This window comes from Bos mutus, chromosome 20 (assembly GCF_027580195.1).
Source record: "Bos mutus isolate GX-2022 chromosome 20, NWIPB_WYAK_1.1, whole genome shotgun sequence".
NCBI lineage: Eukaryota > Metazoa > Chordata > Mammalia > Artiodactyla > Bovidae > Bos > Bos mutus.
In genome coordinates, this window is record NC_091636.1 from 14470601 (window position 1) to 14494498 (window position 23898).

The 23898-nt window shown below is 36.1% G+C and overlaps 1 protein-coding gene across 1 annotated transcript in view; it reads left to right on the forward strand.

Moving 5' to 3' along the window:
- MTREX (Mtr4 exosome RNA helicase) overlaps nucleotides 1-23898 on the forward strand; it is a 101864-nt gene that overhangs the window by 60945 nt on the left and 17021 nt on the right. Inside the window, exons 19-25 of the mRNA XM_005887381.3 lie at nucleotides 683-811; nucleotides 3607-3717; nucleotides 4782-4970; nucleotides 8763-8926; nucleotides 11506-11611; nucleotides 16770-16826; nucleotides 19963-20125. Of these exons, the coding sequence (XP_005887443.1) occupies nucleotides 683-811; nucleotides 3607-3717; nucleotides 4782-4970; nucleotides 8763-8926; nucleotides 11506-11611; nucleotides 16770-16826; nucleotides 19963-20125 (919 nt within the window). The remainder of the gene's footprint in view (nucleotides 1-682; nucleotides 812-3606; nucleotides 3718-4781; nucleotides 4971-8762; nucleotides 8927-11505; nucleotides 11612-16769; nucleotides 16827-19962; nucleotides 20126-23898) is intronic.

Below are 23898 nucleotides of genomic sequence, written 5' to 3' on the forward strand. Positions count from 1 at the left end.
AAAAGAGATTATTCAAATATTGAATCAAAACTAAAAAATCTACTTTCATTGTATTTTTCATCTTGTTTAATTAGAATTATTTGAAGATACATATTTATTTTCTGATACTGATCATTCTTTTGGTTTCATTTTCTAATTCTAGCATAAATTGCGGAGAAGGCAATGGCACCCACTCCAGTACTCTTGCCTAGAAAATCCCATGGGCGGAGGAGTCTGGTAGGCTGCAGTCCATGGGGTCGCTGAGGGTCGGACACGACTGAGCGACTTCACTTTCACTTTTCACTTTCATGCATTGGAGAAGGAATGGCAACCCACTCCAGTGTTCTTGCCTAGAGAATCCCAGGGATGGGGAGTCAGACACGACTGAAGTGACTTAGTAGCAGCAGCAGCATAAATTGAATTATAATAATAAGCTTATTATTATATCATTAGAAACTTAACAATGGCATATCAGGTGACAGTAATCATATATTTAAATTCATATCAGGTAATTCCTCTGTTTTCTCATGCAGTGGAGCATGTTGAAGAATGAAAAGAGACAGGCTTCATTTCATGAAGGAAACATTGTTTATATGCCAGTCATAGTGCTAAATGCAAGGACATAATTACTGTACACATGGAACTTGTAATTGTGTGCCAGTTTTTGAAAATTAATAAACTTTTATCCCGTTTTTTTTTCTAGCCTAATTCTGGTGAACTGGATCCGTTATATGTAGTAGAAGTACTTCTGCGCTGTAGCAAAGAGAGCTTGAAAAATTCAGCTACTGAGGCTGCAAAGCCAGCTAAACCTGATGAGAAAGGAGAGATGCAGGTTTGTACTTTACTTCATTTCTAGATTTCAGATATTTATAATCACTGGATTTCCTGAATGTGATTAGAATAAACACTCTCATGATTTCTAAATTGGAAGTTTTCAAGGTTTCTTAAAGCCATCTAAAAACCAGTAGGATGATTAATCCCTTTATCAAATTATGGCAGGATATTTAGTGACATAGTGAAGGATAAAGAGAATTTAATAATGAAGCTGGAATTTACCTGGGCTAAAAAGATGTTTATCATTAATTTGTGATTGTTTCATTTTACACTTTATTCCATCCATACTTTTTTTTTTTTTTTTGCATTCCTATGAAAATAATGACTGAAAATAGCCAGTCTTTTGAAAATAAGTTCTAAGTTTCCTTAAAATAATTTAATTTACATGTCCTTTTAATTAAGTGCAAAGCATTCAGTTTGCCACATTAGAAACCCATATTGAATGTCTCCTATTTTATTTTAAAATAAATAATATAGAGTAATTGTAAGTAAACCTAATTGAGGACTTTTCAAGTATCTTTTTGTAGACCAATATACTGAAATTTTGTTATTTTTAAACATTGCTTTAAGTACGTGGTACATTGGCTAGGTCTTTGAAGAAAGGTCATTGTAATGATACTTGTCATAATAGGCATTGGTTTGTGGAAAGTAAAATTGGCCACTGCAGCATCATAGTCTGCTGCTTTGGATTGATGAAATGAATGTGAGACTCAGAGTTGACAGTATTAGAAAGACTATACTGTTAAACATTTCAAAATAATCATTTAAAAGCCTAGTGTTATCTATAATTTTGAATACCAGCTAGGTTTTGGTCTTTGTTCCTTACTCTTATTTGTTCTCTAGAATTCCACCACCATTGAAACTTATATGATTTAGTTTTCCCTAACATTTATCAATTGACTGCTTGCCTAAAATTAGGCTAAAATTCTCCCAATCTAGCATATATTCATTGTAGCCAAAGGAATCTTTTAAATTGCTGCAACTTGGAATGGCAAATATATGGCGTACATCCCAACATTCTCCTTCTCTCCTGGCATACACTGATAATAATTCATGGCTCCCTTTTACATTCAAAGCTTAGACTCGTTCTAAGAAAATGATCTGTTGAGTAATTCATTGGAGTTAGTATTTTAGGTGAAAACTGTTTGCTGTCTACTGTGTTCTAGGCCCAGATTTTATTAAGCATGTGCATGTGTACCTGTTTTACTTAAAGATAACGAGAAACTTTGCACCTCTTAATAATACGATTTCATTCAGTTCAGTTGACAATCCCTACAGAAAAGCCTTCACTGAACCCTGGGCAAACTGAGTGTCTTTCCTCTGCTGAAAAAACATTTTCTATTCAGTTTACTTTAGCATGTCTTACTAAGGAAATTAAGGTGGACACGCGTAAGCATGAATTGCATCAGTACACGTAGTCTCTGACTTTAAGGGGTTTAGAGATACGGAGGGAGCATTTTGTGCTCAAAGAGGTAACTTATCGAAGGTGTGTGCATGTTGTAAGCTTATAAAAGAAGTAATGAAATTTAGGCAAATTTTTAGGAATGTTAGAACTTTTTAAAGATACATCTGCATTCCAAGATAGGAAGCAGCATGTGCAGAGCACAGAATAGCCCTCTTTAAAAATAACTCCTAGTTTTTCTGTCTGATGCGGTTGAATGACAGAGGCATAGAATGAAACAGGAAGGAAAAGTATACCTTAAGAAGTGGAATACATATATAATATTATTTGCTTTTGTAAATTATTATTTTCAGTAGGACTCCTGGATATAGGCAAATAATGCCATAGGCAGTTTGTAAGGAAATCTCATCTCAACTACAGTGATTGTGTAGCACTATTTAGGGTTGGTTTGAATCTATTTCCTTTACATGAAATATGAGGAGGAAATGGGATTTCCATAGTTAGCTTTTCCCTTCTCTAATTTTAAGTGTATGTAATGCCAAATTTAACTTTTCATCAGCATTTGTGTACGACTTTGTAAAGTGGCTATTTCTTTTGCCTGTGAAATAAATCTTGAATTTATTTTTCCAGAAAAAATAAGATGCCTTAGAATATAGCTAGCTTTGGATAGTAGTTGATTAGTAGAGGTTAACACTTTCAACAGTGTATTCTAAAAATTACTTTTATCACTGTTGCTTTGCCAGCTTCAGTGTGATGATGAGGGAAGGGTATTCTTGTCAGGAGAATGCATGGAGGAAGATTTGAAAATAGTTGGTTTTCAAGATTATGTCTAACAGAGTCATTCTGGCCCATCCAGAGATTCCATGAATATTTCATGGCCATCTACACTTAAATAGTTTTCCCTTCATTTGTAGTGCTGTAGTACTTTTAGATATTAAAAAAGCACCAATTACTGAGGATGCAAAAATGAGTGAAGTACGGATTCTGTTGAGGGAATCACTTATTTTTATGTACCATTTGTTAGCCTGTTTCTTAAAGCTTTGAATTTGTTTTTACGTCTTAAATATAGTTCTAGGGACTTCCCTGATAGTCCCGTGGCTGGGACTCTGGGCTTCCAGTGCAGGGGGCCCGTGTTTGATGCCTGGTCAGGAAACTGGATCCTACATGCTGTGACTAACAGCTGGTGCAGCCAAATAAATAAATATATTTAAAACAAAATAATAGTTTCTATTAAGGTATAAGCTTCCACAGTGGTTACTATCCACTTATTATACCTGCCACATAATGTAAATGCAGTTTTCTTATAAGGATTCAAAGTATATTTAAGAAATGGCAGAATTTGAAAATGTGCAGTGTTAATTGTTATATGTATGTAACTTTTCTGTTGGTAGGTTGTTCCAGTTTTGGTGTATCTCCTGTCTGCTATCAGCAGTGTTAGACTTTACATCCCTAAAGACCTTCGACCACTGGACAATAGACAGAGTGTTCTAAAATCAATACAGGTATACACATTAATTTTATAAATTAAATATAAATTGTATGTAAATATATATAGATTGTATAACAAGGAAATTGATATGCTTTTAAATATATTGCTTTCTTTCAGAAAAACTATAAACACTGCCAATAGTGGCAGTTATTTTTAAGAAACATAGTGGCAGCAGATCTACATGTAGATTGCCCTCTCTTTGAATCTACCAACAAGTGAGTCTAAAGGAGGGCTCACAAAGTAGAACGTGACCACTGCTGTATGTTAAATACATTTTCTTTACTGGTTATGAATGAAAGTAACTATAGAGTGTGTTAAAAGTTTTTATATATAAAATCATGTGCCTGGACTTTTGATTAATACATGGATAAAATAGTCTTATGGAAAATTATTAGTTGGTTAGTAAATAAATATTTGAAGAGCATTTACTATGTAGCAAAGGCCATATACTAAAATCTGAGAAAACTGGATGCTTTTCGTGTAGAGTAGGAATTTTTAAGCTGTGGTCCATATGTGGGCTTCTTAAAATGAATAATTCTCTTAACAATTTTACAAAAAGTTTTGTGGGTAACCTTTTTTTTAAATTTCTAACTGACCAAATCCTATCTTACGTTTAAGGCCTATCTAAGACCCTGAAAGTCTTCCAATGGGATATCAGACTGTAATAACCTCTCTCTTCTCTGAATTCACATGTTCATTATATTTAATAGTTAAATCATGTTAGGGAAAAAAAATGTAGCAATGAGGATCTGGATCCCTTAAAAAGTTTGTCTTTTTAAGTCTTTCGACTCAGTACCACGCTCCCTAAGAATCAGCCCAAAGAAGTAATCAGAAAATTGAAAAAAATTTACACTTGAAATGTTCAATTCAGGATTCTTTATAATGGCAGGAAGTTATAGCAGTAAATGTACAGGAATGGGTTTTATCAATAAGTTGTGCCACATCCAGAACTTAACTAAACTCTAAATATTAGAAGTATTGTGCATAGGAAAAACATAAAAGGAAATACTGATTTAGCTTAGTCTTAACTAATATTATCTGTGAGGTGAAAAATGAATTTTAAATATTTTGTTTCAGGAAGTTCAGAAACGTTTTCCTGATGGTGTTCCCTTATTAGACCCTATTGATGACATGGGCATTCAGGATCAAGGACTGAAAAAAGTTATCCAGAAAGTAGAGGCCTTTGAGCATCGAATGTATTCTCATCCTCTTCACAATGATCCAAATTTGGAAACTGTGTATACACTTTGTGAAAAAAAAGCACAGGTATGGCAGAAACATTTTTATCATAGAATTCTATGTATTTCACTATATGAGAGAGTATATATATTTTTTCATTTTATTTTTCTATTGGTTTCATCCGCTAAAGCAGGAGGATGTCTAGCTATCAATTCTTACTAGCAAAAAAAAGTTGATCACTTTAATTGAGATATCATTCAAATAGCATAACATTCATCCCTTTAAAGCATACCATTTAGTGGTTGTTAGTGTATTCACAGTATGGTCTGCAACTATAACCACTATCTAACTGCGGAACATTCTCATTACCCACAAAAGAAACCTCATCCCTATTAGCAGTCACTCCCCATTTCCCTACCCTCCAGTCCCTGGCAGCTGCAGATCTCATTTTTGCCTTATGGATTTGCCTGTTGTGGAGCTTTCATGTAAATAATAAAATATGTGGCCTCTGTGTTTGCCTTCTTAGTTAACGTCTTCAAGATTCATCCATATTGTAGCATGAATTTGTATTTTATTCCTTTTTATAGCTGAAAAATATTGCCTTATATATGTGTTATACCACATTCTGTTTACCATTCATCAGCTGATGAGCATTTGGAGTTTTTCCATTTCTTGGCTGCTATGAATAATAGTGCTATGAACATTTGTGTACAGTTTTTGTGTGGACATATGTTTCCATTTCCCTTAGATGGAATTGGGTTGAATTGCTGGGTCCTAGAGGAGCTCTGTGTTTAACTTTTTGAGAAACTGCCAAACTGTGTTCCAAAGTGCTGCACCATTTATGTTCTCAGCAGCAGTAAAGTCCAGTTTCTCCACATCCTCCCCAACATTTGTTATTGTCTGCATTTTTAATTATAGCTGGTCTAGTGCTATAAAGTAGTAGTTCACCTTTTTAGAGTAACTAGCTGTGTTCTCCAACCAGTTAAAGCATTCTTATAAGCCATTCTGAATAATGAATTTGGAAAAAGCTTGTTGAAGTGAACACATTTCTTTCCACTATCCACTTCTCTTCAACTAGAATCTCTTGTATATCCAAATAGCATTTTCTCCTTGAAGTTTATCACTCTTTGCTTTTGTGCTTTTTCAGCTTTTATCACATGCCACTCTTCCTGTGTTTGTCTTTCTGTCTCACAAACTAGATTTTAAGCTCCTTAGGCTCAGGTGTTTCATTTTAGCTTACTTATACTCTTTCATATCTCTCATAATGATCTGTTTTTATGAAGTAGATGCCTGGTATTTATTCAATAAATAATATGAGTAGAAACTTCTTTGCCTAATAAAGTAATGTATTCAGCTCATAGTTTTAACAGCACTGCCCCTTCCTAGCTTTTTGTGAATTAACATGATGTGGCCTGTGCTGTGTTGGGCACAGCAAGTATGTTCTCAGTGAACATGTAGCATATATACTATGCTGTGGCCCACCCTGAAGGTTTCTTCTCAAAATGAGGAAACTGAGACATTAAAAGCTTGAGCATGCTCAGAGTGTGCTAGTATGATCCTAGCCTGCCCATCTCTCACCAGGACCTTGCAGGTCCCTCCCTGCGTCCTGTTACTCCCTACACCAGAGAATCAACTTTAATAGTTTCAACACAAGAACAAAGAGACCTGAGTTTGGTTGAGTGATAACTGAAGAGTATCTGTGGATAACGTGACTTGAAGCCCCAGAGAAAGGGATTATCTGAGCTACTCAAATATAACAAAAAGGCCCTAGTGTCTGGCTAAAAGTCTGGCTAAATGAACTTGTTATAAAGACTGCAGTACATGCAAAAAGTGCTTATGCGGGAGCATTAAGCTCTAGAAGTAAGACCTGAAACTGATGTGGGCTGTGTTTTTACTTTTGCTGAGTAGTGTCATACACCAGAAAAGACTGAAAGGAAAACCACAGCTTGTTGTGAGATTATAGTAGGTATCTCTCCTGTTCCCCCTTACTTATACTGCAAGAAAACTATGAAGAGTTAACAATTTTATGACGTTCTAGAGAGTGCAAGATAACCTTAACATTCCTTAGCCCTGCCTAGGAAGCCCTTCAGAATCTGACTGCTCAACTGTCAACATTTTAAGTCCTCCTACCCTCTGACCCAGCTTTCTACAAAGTGAGGCAATATGAGGATGTTCTTGTATCGTTGTTTGAAAAAGCAAGTGAATATAAACCACCTCTGTGTTCATCAGTAGAAAGTTAGATACATGAATTATGAATATCCACACAGTGGGTATCAAAATGACCCTTAAAAAGAATGAGGTAACTGTATATGTACTTTTTGGAAAAGAAATCCTGATTGTATTAAGTGGGAAAGGAAGCTGATCACACTTTTGTGGGGAAAACTGCTGTACCTGTGTATTCATGTATTTACAGACATGGATAATCTATTCTGTGTTCTTTGAAGGTATGTAGAAAAAGATCTAGAACAGCATCATGCCGTATATAATACAAGCTTCTCACATAAAAGTCTTTAGTACACACTTTTTTTAAAAAATGAAAAACAGGTGAAATTAATTTTAATGAGATTTTTTTTATTTAACTCAGTATATCCAGAATACATTTCAGCATGTAATCAGTATAAAAATTACTGAGGTAAAAATCTTAAATAGTAGACTCTCTTCTACCAACCTGTAAGCTTTGTATGCCTCTGGGTATTTAGAACAGTCTTCTATGCTAATAACATAGGCACATCTTCAATTAAAGAAACTTCAGAAGATAATTTTTTTTTTCTGATAGGCCTAATAAACATGCCAGGCGGCATAGAGGTAGCATGTTAGGTAACGTATAAAGCATTCCTTCTTATCCTCCTAGCACTGGGACATGTCAGTTCATAGCAATGTAAACAGTTGCTAAGAGTTTAAATTCTGGAGTCCAAATCCCATCAATTCCAAGCTTGGGTTTGAATCCCATCTTTTATTACTCTCTCTCTGTGATCTTGACCAGTTTACTTGGTAATCTCTCTCTGCCTCAGTTTTCTCATTTGTAAAATGCACGTTTATGTCTGCTATAAGAATTAAATGAAATAATGTAAAGCACTTGAAGAATCAGGATTCATAGTTAGCTGTCAATAAATGTCAATTACTGACCACCGTCGTTGCCTTTAACTTCTCCTCAGTTGAAGCTTAATAAAGCATCTGCAAAATACGAGTCTGAATTTCAGCTTCTCAGTTCCTAAACCTTCTATCAATGTTTTTCTGAACTTCAAGCCTCCACTTTAGGATCCCAGTGTTTTCTTGCTTTGTACTGTCATCTCTGTCACAGTTGATGGGTATATAACATCTATGCTGCTGCTGCTAAGTCACTTCAGTCATGTCTGACTCTGTGCAACCCCATAGACGGCAGCCCACCAGGCTCCCCCGTCCCTGGGATTCTCCAGGCAAGAACACTGGAGTGGGTTGCCATTTCCTTCTCCTATAATATCTATATATATTATTAATTCCATTAATCTACAGATTAATGGAATTTTAAAACACATTTAATCTAAAATATGACCTCAAAATAACATTTTCCTTTTAAGCTTTCATCTCTGTCTACAGAATAAAGACTTATTTTCTTTGCTAAATCCTTTTCCAGCTTTTAGGCAGATTTTTATGCAATTTGAGGGCTTAAAAGAAATTGAGTTGCCCCTAATTCCATAAGGATGAAAAGTTGGAGCTGATTTGATTGCTACCTCAGATAACATCATTCTTCTTGTATAATATCCTGGAATAGTAAGAAACTGCTATGTTCCTCTCCACCCCTCCCCCAATATAATATTTTTTGATTCATTTCATGAGTAAATGTAATTTTTATTCTGTTTACTTTATCATTGAACTTCTTTTTACTTTTGTATGCCTTAGATTGCAATAGACATTAAATCCGCAAAGCGAGAACTAAAGAAAGCAAGAACTGTCCTACAAATGGATGAGCTCAAATGTCGCAAACGTGTTTTAAGGAGGTTGGGATTTGCTACATCTTCTGATGTCATAGAGATGAAAGGACGAGTAGCTTGTGAGATAAGCAGGTAATACCTGGTTGTTCTAGAAAACTGATTCTAAAGTAGAATACTGATTTTAAAAGAGGGCTGTTAATCTTTTGGAAAAAGAACTGTTTTAAAAATAATAAAGTTTGTTTGTTACTTTTCACATTAAAATACAGGTTTTGGCCATGAAGTTGAAATTAGGGAGAATAAAAATCTTGGATCTTACTAATTAATGCAGAAACCATTAGTATCTTCATGTTTCCTTTTTCTTTATTTTACAGCACTGTGGAATTTTTATGTAACTGTAGTCTTAGTTTACACATGAATTTTTATTTTAATTTTTTTGTAGTTACTAACAGTTTCCCACCTTGAAACTAAAATCATTGTCCTCTTTTATGTAAAGTTTTGGGCTAACGTAGCATATTATATGCCACAGCTTAAAATCAGATATAATCTTTTGTATATTAGATACCAGCTGTTTATTTTGGTAATCTTCTACCACATTACAAATGACCTTAAAGCTAAATGACTTAAAGCAGAAGTCATTTCATTCTCTCTGATTGTTTCTGTGGGTCAGAAATTCTAAGAGTGGCCCATAGGATGGTTCTGGCTCAGGATCCCTTGTGACTGCCATCATTTTGAAGATATTTTGCCATAGTCAGTTATTCTCTGTGAGTCCATAAAAGACATCTCAGAATAGTTTTTATGTACTCACCAAGGCCCTAATGTATGGGGTCAGAAAATTACAAGCCTTTGTAAATGCTTTTGGACATACCTGATGAAGATTTACTCATATCGTTCTTGTGGATCATCTAGTTCAGATACGACTTCAGATGTCTGCAGGGGCCAAGATTCTGTGGTAAACAGAACAGTTGTAGGCCACCAAAAGGAGGCAGCAACTACCCAACCCCAATTAGTTATTAAAAAATAATGTGATATCAGAGTCTAAGTTAGAAAAGTCAGATATCTAGTTTCTTTCTTTTTTTTTTTTTTTTGGTGAAATCTCTTGATTTTTAAATGTTCACAAAATATTTCAGAATTATGTTTTTAGGTTCCTATGCAAGCTAAATATAAAACACTTCGTGTTAGATTTGGCCCACACGCTTGTATTGAATAGCTTTCCTTTAACCTTGATAAAATTAAGCTTTCCTGCTTTGTAATTAAAGAAACCTAGGCAGTATAAAGTTAATAATTTATGCAAGATTAAATTTAGACTATAACATCGATCTGCTTATTTAAATGCTGAGATTAATGTTATTGGAATTATTTCTTTGTGATGTTATATAGTACTCAATAATTGAATTATTAAATTGATATCAATTTAATTTTATTTTAAATTATTAATATAAATTTAATATATTATTAAATAATTGATTTATTTCTCGGGTATCTGCAGCTAGATTTAGTCTTGGGAGAAAGAATATTTAGAGAGATAAAGATAAAAATATCACATATCAAAGCGCATTACTTTCCCCCTGCTTTGCCTCTCCTTCTGATCTGTCTTGGAGAATAAAATCACTGCAGGCAAAAGCTGAGGAGTCGTCCTAGATTCCTTCTCACCCTTCCTACTCTCTTTGCACATCTTCATGATTGTTTTCTCCTATCTCTGTGCTGTTTTAACTGTTCCCAGTAACTGAAGTGCATCCCTTTTATAAGTTTCTGCAACCCATCCTTTATTCTCTTGCTTTCAGAATTTTCTTTCCAAAGCATAAATCCTAGCATGTCATTCTTTGGTAAAAGTCTGTCAATGATTCTCTGTTGCTTTTAAAATAAATTCCATAATTGAGTATATTCTTGCCCTTTCCTGTGTATCCCTTCTGTTGCCACATCCCACACATGTTTCTTTCATTTAGCATGACCTTTCCATCACTCCCCATTCTTACATGTTTTTTTCAGGATCTTCTGAAACTTGCTTTGAGTTTCTTCAGATTGATTTTAGTCTCAACTTTTTTTTTTTTTGCATAATTGCCTATACAAACCTCTACTAAATTGCTGTCATGTGCTTATTATCTTTCCCATCTGCCTCTCCCACATTAGACTATAGAAGTAGTCTTATTTGTATTTTTGTCCTTTTGTTTTTTCTGTTAGGAACTTAACTCTGTTTATCATTAGGAACCCATATTTAGCTTTTGACTTTTGTTTTTGATTAGTTATTACCGTAAAGCTAGATGGTTTGTGACTTTTAGAAATCTTAGGAAGTTTGCAAAATGTGTGTCTGCTATGGATACATTCTAATTAAGATTTCTAATAACGTTGTTTTTCATTTTCTATTTTTTAAAGTTATTTGTAAAAAATAATTCAAATTTAATTGAGCTACAAACAATGTAAAAGGTCCTTAAACCTAGGTAATAAATGCTAATGGCTAATTTTTATGGTATTTTGAGAGTCAAGAAAACATTATTTATTTACATGAATATCTGTTTTGGTGTTTGCTAGGATGAGCTCTTTATATGAGACACCCATTTCACATTTACTATTGATTTATTCATAAATATGAAGACCTGCCATTTCCTTAGTTAGACAAGTCTTAATTTAAAACTGTACCTTAAGGATGTGTGGCTATATATATGTGTTTTTGTATTCTGATATTTGGAGTTTCTTTTTTTTTTGTGGTGGTACAGTGCTGATGAGCTCCTTCTAACTGAGATGATGTTTAATGGCCTTTTCAATGACCTATCTGCAGAGCAAGCAACAGCACTACTGAGCTGCTTTGTGTTTCAAGAGAATGTGAGTTTATGTATTTAGCACATCTTATTTATTAATTTGCATTTTATAGTTTAATTTTAATATTATGGATTTTTAAATTATAAAATGACTTTCATATTTTCATATTAATAGTTATATTATCAGAAAAGAATAAACTAGAATTTTATTTATAGACAATCATTATTAGTCAGATTCTAAGTTATAAATTTGTTCCATAACCCAGTGCATTATTTGAAGGTCTGTGTTAGTCAGACAGTCCTAGAAGAAAAAATGAAAATTAGGCAAACTAGTGAAAATGAAGAGAGTGAGACTGAATTAATATGCCTCTTCTCAGTTTTGGAGAGTAACTATGAGGCAGCTGATTATATCGATAGTAACAGCTGAAATCTTTGATTTCATAGGCAAGATTTGAGGTAATGGCCATAAGATTCTCATCAATAATCTTTTCAAGTGAGTAGACTTTCAAGTTAGTTGACTTTCAACAACTTTTAAGAAATAAAAATGAAGTGCTAGGTGGACCATGAGAACACTAATCATCCATTGTGCTCAGTCGCATCTGATTCTTTACAACCCAGTGGACTGTAGCCCACCAGGCTCCTCTGTCCATGGAATTTTCCAGGCAGGAATACTGGAGTGGGTTGCCATTTCCTACTTCAGAGGATCTTCTCAACCCCAGGGATCAAACCTGCGTCTCCTGCATCGGCAGGTAGACTCTTTACCACTGCATCACCTGGGAAGCCCCTTGAAGTGAAGTCAGTGAAGTGAAGTCGCTCAGTCGTGTCCGACTCTTTGCGATCCCATGGACTGTAGCCTACCAGGCTCCTCCGTCCCTGGGATTCTCCAGAAGCCCCTTACTTTAATTCAAAAGCCAGTGTTTGTTTAAAAGAGTAAAATACATGTTTCACATTTCAAATTCAAGATTTTATTCATTGTGTATAAAATTGATGAAGTAAGATTAAGACAAGGACATTCGCCTTCTAAAAATAATGTTATGTTAATTTTTAGATGACCTTTTATCATATATTTAAAATTTTATCATATATTTAAATTTTTTAAAAAGTAAATTGTGTAAGACAAATTTGTTTTTGCAATTCTGCCATTGATCTATTTATCCAGTAACTATTTCCTTATTAATCAGATCAGTTACTTCTTGAAATAGGTGTGGGCACGTTTCTTTAAGCTCTCTGATTGCGGATTAGCATTACTACTATAGTGGCAATGACAACAAGTAGGACACTAATTGAAAAATGATTTATGCTCTCCTAAGAATGCTGTGCACTTATGAAGTAATTTAATCTGCCTGTGAGGAATGCATTTCTTTATGAAATATTATGTTAGGCTGTTTTCCTTAGGTTCAAAATCTTACTACATTAATTTCTGAGATAATTGTTAAGAACGTTTGTCAGATTTTCTTTGAACAGATCTAAGGTTTACAGATTGTTTGGGGGTTGATGATCTTCTGCCATGGCAGACTTTGTCTTCTGGCTAATTTCTTATACTCTGTTGTGTTTTTTGTTTTTCATTTGGCACAACAAAAATCCTGTCTTTTGAGAGGCCAAGTGTGTTACCTCTTCACAGGAGTTGGGCTTCACCAAACCATAGTTTTTAAATCTTGGGGCAGGATGTCACTGTGTGTGGTAAAGATTTGTTCAGTGAAGCCACACTCTGCTGTATGTGCTGTCATCATGCTTCCCGTGGTGCCGTCAACAGCAAAATGGATCATTGTGTTGAAAGTAACACGGAATGTCATTGATACTTTTAAAAGTATTTTCTAGCCAGAGAAGAAGGTAAATATAGTAAGATATTGGTTATCAATGCTGATAATTTCTATTTTAAAATGCGTTATTTCTAAAACTGTGCCCTTATTTTTATATCATTAGAAGTAATATAGAATTACACAGTCTTTATAATGTAAATAACAAGTGTCTTTCAGATGCTTATTAATCACCCACTGCATGCACTGCAGAGACCAAGACCCGAGAGAGACAACAGAATTTTTTGCTTTCATGATACTTTCGTGTATGCTAGTCAATGAAGATAAAGAAATCAAGAACAGACATATTATGTCAGAAGGATGAGGGGTTTGGAGAAAAGTGAAGCAAAGGAGGCAAATAGAAATCATTTGGGGGGGCTGCATTTACTATTTTAAATAACGTGATTAGAAAAAGCCTCACTGATAGAGTAAAATTTGAATCAAGACCTAAAGGAGAGACAGAGCAAACTGCATGTACCTGGTGGGAACGTGTTGGTAAAGTGACAGACACTTAACTTACTTATATCATGACCAGTGCCTTCTGCTTATAATGACCAGGAGAGAGGAGAGCAGTAACTGGTGACCAGGGGATGGATGCAATATCAAAGATATTTACAGTCTTGCGTACTTTTCACTAAACTGAGATACTGAGTTCATTCTGGCCATTTTGCTTTCTCATTACTTATCATGATTTTTTTGTTTTAATAGGAATAACACAGAACCTGGTTCATAATTTATTATATAATATATACCTGATACAAATCAAAACCAAGTCCTATATAAATACTGATGCTTAAAGGCAGATCTGTTACAACTAGCCTGTAGTTTGGTTTCTTACTTAATTTACCTGTAATTACTTTAAATCCTGTCTCACACATATATACATACATTTCTGGCAATAATTTTTTGTATAGTAAGTCTACCTTTGTCAAAATTAATTGTTCCTTAATATTAGATTAGTACAAAAGTAATTACCATTTTGGACCCTGAATTTTAAATCATTATAACTAGGCTCAAGTTCATCTTTATTAACCAAAATAGGAACCATTACAATTAACATATTTGTGCCAATGAGAAATAAGTTTGTTTATTCCTGTAGCATAGAAATCCATGCTTTGGGATTTGATGAACTCATGGGAAGCATTTTTTGCATCTTGCTGGTTGTGGAAGCATTTTCCCTTCAAAAAGTTGTAGAGATGCTTGAAGAAGTGGTAGTGAGTTGGTGAGAGGTCAGGTGAATATGGCAGGTGAGGCCAAACTTCTTTCAGCTTTTGAAGCGTTGGTTGTGCAACATGCAGTCAAACGTGATTGTGGAGAAGAATTGGGCCCTTTCCGTTGACCAGTACCTGCTGCAGGCATTGCAGTTTTGGGTACATCTCATTGACTTGCTGAGCATACTTCCCAGATGTAATGGTTTCGCCAGGATTCAGAAAGCTCTCATGGATCACACGAACAGCAGACCACCAAACAGTGACCATGACCCTTTTCTTGGAGCAAGTTTGGGTTTGGGAAGTGCCTTAGAGCTTTTTCTACATCCACCCAGTGAGCTAGTTGTCTCTGACTGTCGTGTAAAATCCACTTTTCGTTGCACATCACAATCCAGTCGAGAAATGGTACATGGTTGTTGGGTAGACTAAGAGAAGATGACACCTCAAAATGACGAATATTTTGATTTTCGATCAGCTCATGAGGTACCCACTTATCGAGCTTGTTCACCCTTTCACTTTCCTTCAAGTGCCACATGAGCGTGGGATGGTCACTGTTGAGTTCTTGGCCAGCTTCTTGTGTAGGTGGAAGAGGGTCGGCTTCAGTGGTCCTCTCAGGTGGTTGTCGTCACTTCTGACGGTCAGTCGCTGCTCTCTTCATCTGCAGGGCTCTCGTCGTCTTTGCCAGACTTCCTGAACTAGCACTGCACTGTATGTTCATTAGCAGTTCCTGGGTGAAATGCATTGTTGATGTTGCGAGTTGTCTGCACTGCTTTATCACTCCTTTTGAACTTGAATAAGAAATTTGCTTGAATTTGCTTTTTGTCTAACATTATTTCCATAGTCTATAATACAAATAAAATAAACAGCAAGTAATAATTCATTAGCAAAAAGCTTTATAAAGCAAGAAATGAGCATTAAAATGATGTATAACAGAACCACATTTGACTAGTATTCTAATATCAAGTGGCATAATTCAACAATGCAAAACTGAAATTTCTTTTATACCAACCTAATAATATCTTTATACTAATCACAAGTCTGTAGGGTTTGAGTGCCTTAGAATGTTAAGAACGGAGAAGGCAATGGCACCCCACTCCAGTACTCTTGCCTGGAAAATCCAATGGACGGAGGAGCCTGGTGGGCTGAAGTCCATGGGGTCGCTAAGAGTTGGACACGACTGAGCGACTTCACTTTTACTTTTCACTTTCCTGCATTGGAGAAGGAAATGGCAACCTACTCCAGTGTTCTTGCCTGTAGAATCCCAGGGACGGGGGAGCCTGGTGGGCTGCCGTCTATGGGGTCACATAGAGTCAGACACGACTGAAGTGACTTAGCAGCAGAGTGTTAAGAAACCAACACACAGAATTGAAGCAGCTTGTCCATGTTAATTTGATTGGTTAGTAATAGACCTTAAACTCTTAATTTTTCTAATTGAAATATTGATGGACTTTGCAGTAATAGAAAGAGAACAGTAAGAACAGTGAAACTCATTTAAATTTTTGTCTTCAAACAGGCTTCCCTAGTGGCTCAGATGGGTAAAGAATCTGCCTGCAGTGCAGGAGACCTGGGTTCAGTCCCTGGGTTGGGAAAATCTCCTGAAGAAGGGAATGGCAACCCACTCCAGTGTTGTTTCCTGGAGAATTCCATGGACAGAGTAGCCTGGTGGGCTACAAGGCTACAGTCCCTGGGGTTGCAAAGAGTAGGACATGACTAAGCAGCTAACACTTTTCAAAGTGGTTAGAGAGTTAGAAATACCTAGGTAAGATTAAAATTGAAGGCATTACTTCCAATGTAGTTTATACAAGATTTTTAGTTTTCACAGGTTAAAAGTTGCCTAGAAGTCAAACTGTTTAAAAAATCAAAATATGATATAACAGTTTATAAATGTTGATGTAACTAAACTACTATGCATGTTTACAATATTTGCTCCTTCAGTTCCATTTATGGTCACAAAAAATAGCTAATTTAGCACACTTTGAAAATTTAGGAGTGTAGTATTTTCCTCTGAAATGTAAAAGAATAGTATAATTCAGGATGACATGAGTGATAATTTTGCTGACATAATTAAGTTAATTAGAAACTTTAAATGCTGATGACTGAGGTCTTATCATTTGAAATGAATAGAAATCATAAAAGCTTTGTTTTGTTTGTAAAAGTAAATAGTATATAATGCATTTTAAACTTGAGTTTTGTATATAATCTTCCCTTTCTTTTATAGTCTAGTGAGATGCCCAAATTAACAGAGCAGTTAGCAGGACCACTTCGTCAAATGCAGGTAAGATTTTTTTGAACTACATATTTTAAGAATAGTATATTGTGAAATAAACATTTGTGACAGTCTAATCATAGACCACCTGACCGGCCTCTTGAGAAACCTATATGCAGGTCAGGAAGCAACAGTTAGAACTGGACATGGAACAACAGACTGGTTCCAAATAGGAAAAGGAGTATGTCAAGGCTATATGTTGTCACCCTGCTTATTTAACTTATATGCAGAGTACATCATGAGAAACGCTGGGCTGGAAGAAGCAAAAGCTGGAATCAAGATTGCCGGGAGAAATATCAATAACCTTAGGTATGCAGATGATACCACCCTTATGGCAGAAAGTGAAGAGGAACTAAAAAGCCTCTTGATGAAAGTGAAAGTGGAGAGTGAAAAAGTTGGCTTAAAGCTCAACATTCAGAAAACTAAGATCATGGCATCTGGTCCCATCAGTTCCTGGGAAATAGATGGGGAAACAGTGTCAGACTTAATTTTTTGGGGCTCCAAAATCAACCAGATGGTGACTGCAGCCATGAAATTAAAAGACGCTTACTCCTTGGAAGGATAGTTATGACCAACCTAGATAGCATATTGAAAAACAGAGACATTACCTTGTCAACAAAGGTCCATCTAGTCAAGGCTATGGTTTTTCCAGTAGTCATGTATGGATGTGAGAGTTGGATTGTGAAGAAAGCTGAGTGCCGAAGAATTGATGCTTTTGAACTGTGGTATTGGAGAAGACTCTTGAGAGTCCCTTGGACTGCAAGGACGTCCAACCAGTCCATCCTAAAGGAGATCAGTCCTAGGTGTTCATTGGAAGGACTGATGCTGAGGCTGAAACTCCAGTACTTTGGCCACCTCATGCGAAGAGTTGACTCATTGGAAAAGACTGATGCTGGGAGGGATTGGGGGCAGGAGGAGAAGAGGACGACAGAGGATGAGATGGCTGGATGGCATTACAGACTTGATGGGCATGAGTTTGTGTGGACTCCTAGAATTGGTGATTGACAGGGAGGCCAGGCGTGCTGCGATTCATGGGGTCGCAAAGAGTCGGACACGACTGAGCAACTGAACTGAACTGAACTGAATCATAGTACTTTTCATTCCACAGAGACAGCTTCCTTCAAATTAAATATATCATTTGATGTTAGTTTTGTCACTTAATACTATTTTGATAACATCATTTGTAATTTTTATTTTAAAAATGAAACCATCTCCCTCACCAAAATAATAAATTATATAGAGTTGCTTTGAGTAACATTTACCATTGTATAGTATAGATAAACTGTATCAGCAGTTCAGTGCATGCACTGTTTTCCTTGATGTTAAGAATGGCATCTTGATAGAGTTAGTTCAATTTGTTTTACATTTTTCTATCCTCATTTATAATAAATTTTAAAATCAGGTTTTAAGATTATCTCTGGATCCTCAAAGGCATATGTTTTTGATACCAGGGACCAGTTTTATGGAAGACAAATTTTTCACCATCAGAGTGAGGTGGGAAGATGGTTTGGGGATAATTTTACATTTAGTGTGCACTTTCAGTTCAGTTCAGTTGCTCAGTCATGTCCGACTCTTTGCGACCCCATGAATCGCAGCACACCAGGCCTCCCTATCTCCCGGAGTTCACTCAAACTCATATCCATCGAGTCAGTGATGCCATCCAGCCATCTCATCCTCTGTCATCCCCTTCTCTTCCTGCCCCCAATCCCTCCCAGCATCAGAGTCTTTTCCAATGAGTCAACTCTTCGCATGAGGTGGCCAAAGTACTAGAGTTTCAGCTTTAGCATCATTCCTTCCAAAGAAATCCCAGGGCTGATCTCCTTCAGAATGGACTGGTTGGATCTCCTTGCAGTCCAAGGGACTCTCAAGAGTCTTCTCCAACACCACAGTTCAAAAGCATCAATTCTATAGCACTCAGCCTTCTTCACAGTCCAACTCTTGCATCCATACATGACCACAGGAAAAACCATAGCCTTGACTAGACGGACCTTTGTTGGCAAAGTAATGTCTCTGCTTTTCAATATGCTATCTAGGTTGGTCATAACTTTTCTTCCAAGAAGCATCTTTTAATTTAATGGCTGTGGTTACCATCTGCAGTGATTTTTGGAGCCCCCCAAAATAAAGTCTGACACTGTTCCCACTGTTTCCCCATCTATTTGCCATGAAGTAATGGGACCAGATGCCATGATCTTCGTTTTCTGAATGTTGAGCTTTAAGCCAACTTTTTCACTCTCCTCTTTCACTTTCATCAAGCAGATGATACCACCCTTATGGCAGAAAGTGTGCACTTTACTTCTGTTGTTTTTAATCAGCTCCACCTCTTAGATCCCAGAGTTTGGGGACCCTTGGTTCATAATAATGAATTGGTATCTTTTTTTATTTCTTAGGAGGAATGATTTTGTCTACCACTGTAAGACAGTGCAATAGAGGAATGAAGAGTGAATCATAAAAATGATCTCTTTAATGGAATATTTAGCACTTTTTCATGTTACTAAGAAGTTTAAACTCCAGAACTAGTGAAGTCTTCATAGGCCTGGGGGTTTTTGACCCTTTCAATTACCAGGAGAAAAGAATGACTACCTTATTATTGTCAGGAAAAGAAAATCTTAAAATGTACCTTTTTTAAAGCTTTGTTGTAGAAAAACATCATTTTGCCATAGGATTTTTGTTTCTCTAAGGCTGTTTTGTTAGGATTCTTGCCTAGAGAATCCTGTGGACGGAGGAGCCTGGTGGGCTTCTGTCCATAGGGTCGCACAGAGTCGGACACGACTGAAGCGACTTAGCACTTAGCAGCAAGGCTGTTTTGTTACTGTTGTCTTTGTTTTGTTAATGAAACAGATTAGTTAAATGTCACTCTTGAATAGTTTTAATGAAGAGTTTTGGTTATTGTACAAAAGGTATTACTGGGTAAAAATCATACTCTTGATTTGTTTTTTTCTAATATAGTGAGAAAGCTTTGCTGTTTGATTACTGAACAATGGGTCAGGCAGTGTGGCTACTCAGAAGCAGAACATCCAGATTGTAGGCATATTACTACCAAGGAAGAAAAAGGAAACTTGTAGAATACTGGCTTTGGAAGCGTAAAAAGAAAGTGATATGGGAGATCATAAGTAAGAAATTTGAAGCATATCTTTTCTTTTCAAAGGAATGTGCTAAAAGAATTGCAAAAGTTTCAGCAGAAGCCAAATTGGAAATTGATGAGGAGACTTACCTAAGCTCATTTAAACCTCACTTGATGGATGTAGTGTACACCTGGGCGACTGGCGCCACATTTGCCCACATCTGCAAAATGACGGATGTCTTTGAAGGTATGGTTGAGTGTTCTATATATATACTTCTTTCTGATATAAGAAATATACTTAGAATGACATTGACTTACCAAAAAGAATATTATATTATTTTAAATTTTGGATAATAAAAGGAAATCTTCTGCCCATGTAGGGGTTTCCCTGGTGGCTCAGTGGTAAAGAATCCGCCTGCAATGCAGGAGACCTCTTGCAATGCAAGAGATGCAGGTTCAATCCCTGGGCTGGGAAGATCCCCTGGAAAAGGAAATGGCAACCTTCTCCAGTATCGTTGCCTGGGAAATCTCATGAACAGAGGAGCCTGGCGGGCTGCATGCAGTCTATGGGGTAACCAAAGAGTCTGATTCGGTTTAGTGACTAAACAACAACAACCTAATGGCTTGCTATATAATTCCACCAAATAATAGCAGAGCTGAAAATGCTGTCCATTGCATACAAAATCAAATAGGTACTTAATTTAACTGAAGAAAAATTTTAAATGAAAAAGTAAAGGTAAAAGAAATACAAAAGGAGTAATTATAAGTGAATTATAAGAAGCAAATAATAGGCACAGTATATAAAGAAAGCCATATTTAGAAATTCTATAATCATTGCAAAAATATTAGCTTATGTAGATATATATAGTGGTAAATTCTGTATACATTGAACTTTCTTAAAAATGAAAATAAATGAGCTTGGACTTCATAGCGATTAATGTAAGATACTTAAAATATTATTATTTCTTATCTATCTATTTTGAGATAAATTATTTTTAACATACCCTGAATTATATGCTTTTCACCCAATATTATTGAAGACTGACTAATAGGTTACTGAGTTTATGAATCAGTGATTTTTGTAATGCATAGATTAAACATCACAAAATCAGCTGTGAGCCTTTACTTTACTGCATTGAATTTTATGGGTTTTAAGGTTTTAAATATGAAGATCACCTGGAGAAGGGAAAAGCTACTCACTCCAGTATTCTGGCCTGGAGAATTCCACGGACTGTATAGTCCAGGGGATCACAAAGAGTCAGACACGACTGAGTGACCGTCACTTTCATTTTTAAATTAATTGTGTGCTGTTTTAGTCCTTTCCCTAAAGTTTATTTCTAAACTTCCATTAAATGGTCATTAGTATTATGGTCCCAGAATCTTTCTGTGAATACTGTACTCTGTTATGAGGATGGTGATTATTTATTAGGTAAACAGTGTGCCAGGCATTGTGCTATAATCAGCATTTTATATACTTTAAATCTAATCACTAGTGGCACATCTGAGTAGATACTATTTGCACTTTGCACAAGGAGACTGATTTAGAAAAGGTAAATAATTTGGCCAAGGTCGTGGAGGTGTACCACATGACGACAGTATGTTTGAATTCTGGACTCTGTGACTGCCCGCCACATGGTAGTTGATTACTTCATCTAAAAACCGTAATACCTCATCTTTGAGTTTTGGATCACCAAGAGGATTCTTAAATACTGCCTAGAATTGTGCCATCTCCATCCTCTGAAAATGCTGTAGGGATGGTCAGAAGGCCTGTCATAACTGATGGTGTGAGAAGAGGAACACGTGACACCCTCACCTCACTTAACCCACAGAAACCCAGGGGGTGTATGACAGCTTGTGTGTTTCAGAGATACAAAGGCAATCAGGTACAGGATCACCACTCTTCAGTATAACTTCTTTTTGGAAGATAGGAATGAAACCGTGACTGTTCTGTGCCCAGATTCTAGAATTACTAATATGCTAGCTCATATTTGTGTATCTGCTTCTCTGAGAAGGTAGGCACAGCGGCATGAAACAGTAGTGGTGCATTGTGTGGTTTATTTGTTTAAGAGAAATGAAGGAACAGTAGACCTAGAAATAGAGGAAGGCTTGTAAAATTATCTTTATAGATTGTTTTTCTATTCTTTGTACTTAAGTGGGAAAGTTATCACGGTATGGAAGATAAATTGTAAAGTGTTAAAATTGAAGGTAGTTTGTATTTCTGCCACCTATGAGTTGATGTTTTCCCCCACATATGAGCAATTCCTGAAATCAGTATTTTTACCTCTTTTCAATTCCTTGGGGCTGTTTTGATGTCACAGTTTGCTCATGAAATCTAAGATTGAAAATTAAGGGATTCATAACTATAACTTGAAATTGGGTCTAATATCAACACAGTTTTCATGGCACCATTATGTCAGCTCTACCTTTTCTTTCTAAAACTGGAATAGACTATATATTGGCTCATAAAATATGTAATTAAACAGCAAAAAAAAAAAAATACTGAGAACCTTGGGATATTAGGATATTATTTCCTTTCTCTGGCATACTGTGTCTCCTTGCCACAACCTTTTTTTTAAAAAAACTGGTGGTGTTTACTTTATCCACTTCAGAATAGCCATTCTCTCCTCGTCTTGTTACGGCACATGCTTGATATAATTGGAAAAGTACTATAATCACAGCTCTACCCCTAGTATAGTGTGTCTTTACTTTTATGGGCAGAAAATGACTACATTGGAACTTTTCAGTGTGCTGTGGTCAAGTGTCCAATCATGTCATGAGCCTCAGAGGTAGTTTTAAGAACTTTTCAAACATTAGCTGGAGCTAGTTAACCTTGAATGGTGGGTACTATTTATTTGCCTGTACAAACGCGGTACGGTGCTCTTCCCTGTGCAGGACGGATTTGCTTTCCTTTAAGCACATGCCGTCAGGAAAGCTGCTGTGACAGATTATCATGGGAAACTGTTCGCTGCAGTGCTTACGTCTGTCAGGGGTTTTTTAAGCAAATGCTGTTTTGTGCATTCCCAGTCTCTGCCCCGCCACAAGTTCTTTTCACGTGCCTTTCAACTAGCATAGCTTTACCCTTCCCTAGGAGAGGATACATCAGTGTCATAAGGGATTTTCCAGCTGGTTTGTTTTTTTTACATTTGCTAATAAGAGTAGCATTTTATTAGTATGTATCTTTTCTCTATTTAACTTTTGGCACAATTTTAGTACTAAATGACTTAAGAATTAGCACCTGATTCTTACTCTTTTGATGAATAATTAACTGAGACCCTAGTGGGACCAGGAATTGTGCTGCATGCAGTACAGGCAATAGTCTCTGCCCTCCCAGAATGTTTTCAGCCTGAGCTGGGTAATATGGTAAATGATTGCAGGAAAGTGTATTTATGATTCTAATCTCAGGCCTCAATAACCACTTAGATAGGAGGTATTATATCAGATTTAGGGCATGAACTGGAGGAACCACTTTTGGGAATGCCAGCAAGTTGGAGGTAGAAATAAATACCTCTCCAGGTAAAGAAATGTGTTGATTTCTTCTATCCTCAACTAGAATGTTTTGTTCAAGAACCACATGAGCCTGATGTTTGTAAAACTGCCCTCACGCTTGTGTGCTCAAATGTCCTTCAATCGGGTGGATAGTTAAATTGTGTTTTATTCATACAGTGGAACAGTATTCAGCTAGAAAAAGGAGTTAAGGACTGATTCGTGATAGTATATGAACTTGAAACACTTTAAGGTTCTAAGTGAAAGGAGGCAGACACAGAAGCCACCTACTGGATAATTTCATTTATGTGAAATGTCCAGAATAGGCAAAGCTATAGAGAGACAGAAGTAGATTTGTGGTTACCATGGACTGGTGGTGGGTGTGACTGCTTAATGGACTTGGGTTTCTTTTGGGTTTGATAAAAAGATTCTAAAATTAAATAGTGGTTATGGTTGTACAACTCTGAATATACTAAAAACCACTGAATTTGTGCACTTATTTAAAAGGGTGAATTTGTGTTTGTATTGACTCTACCG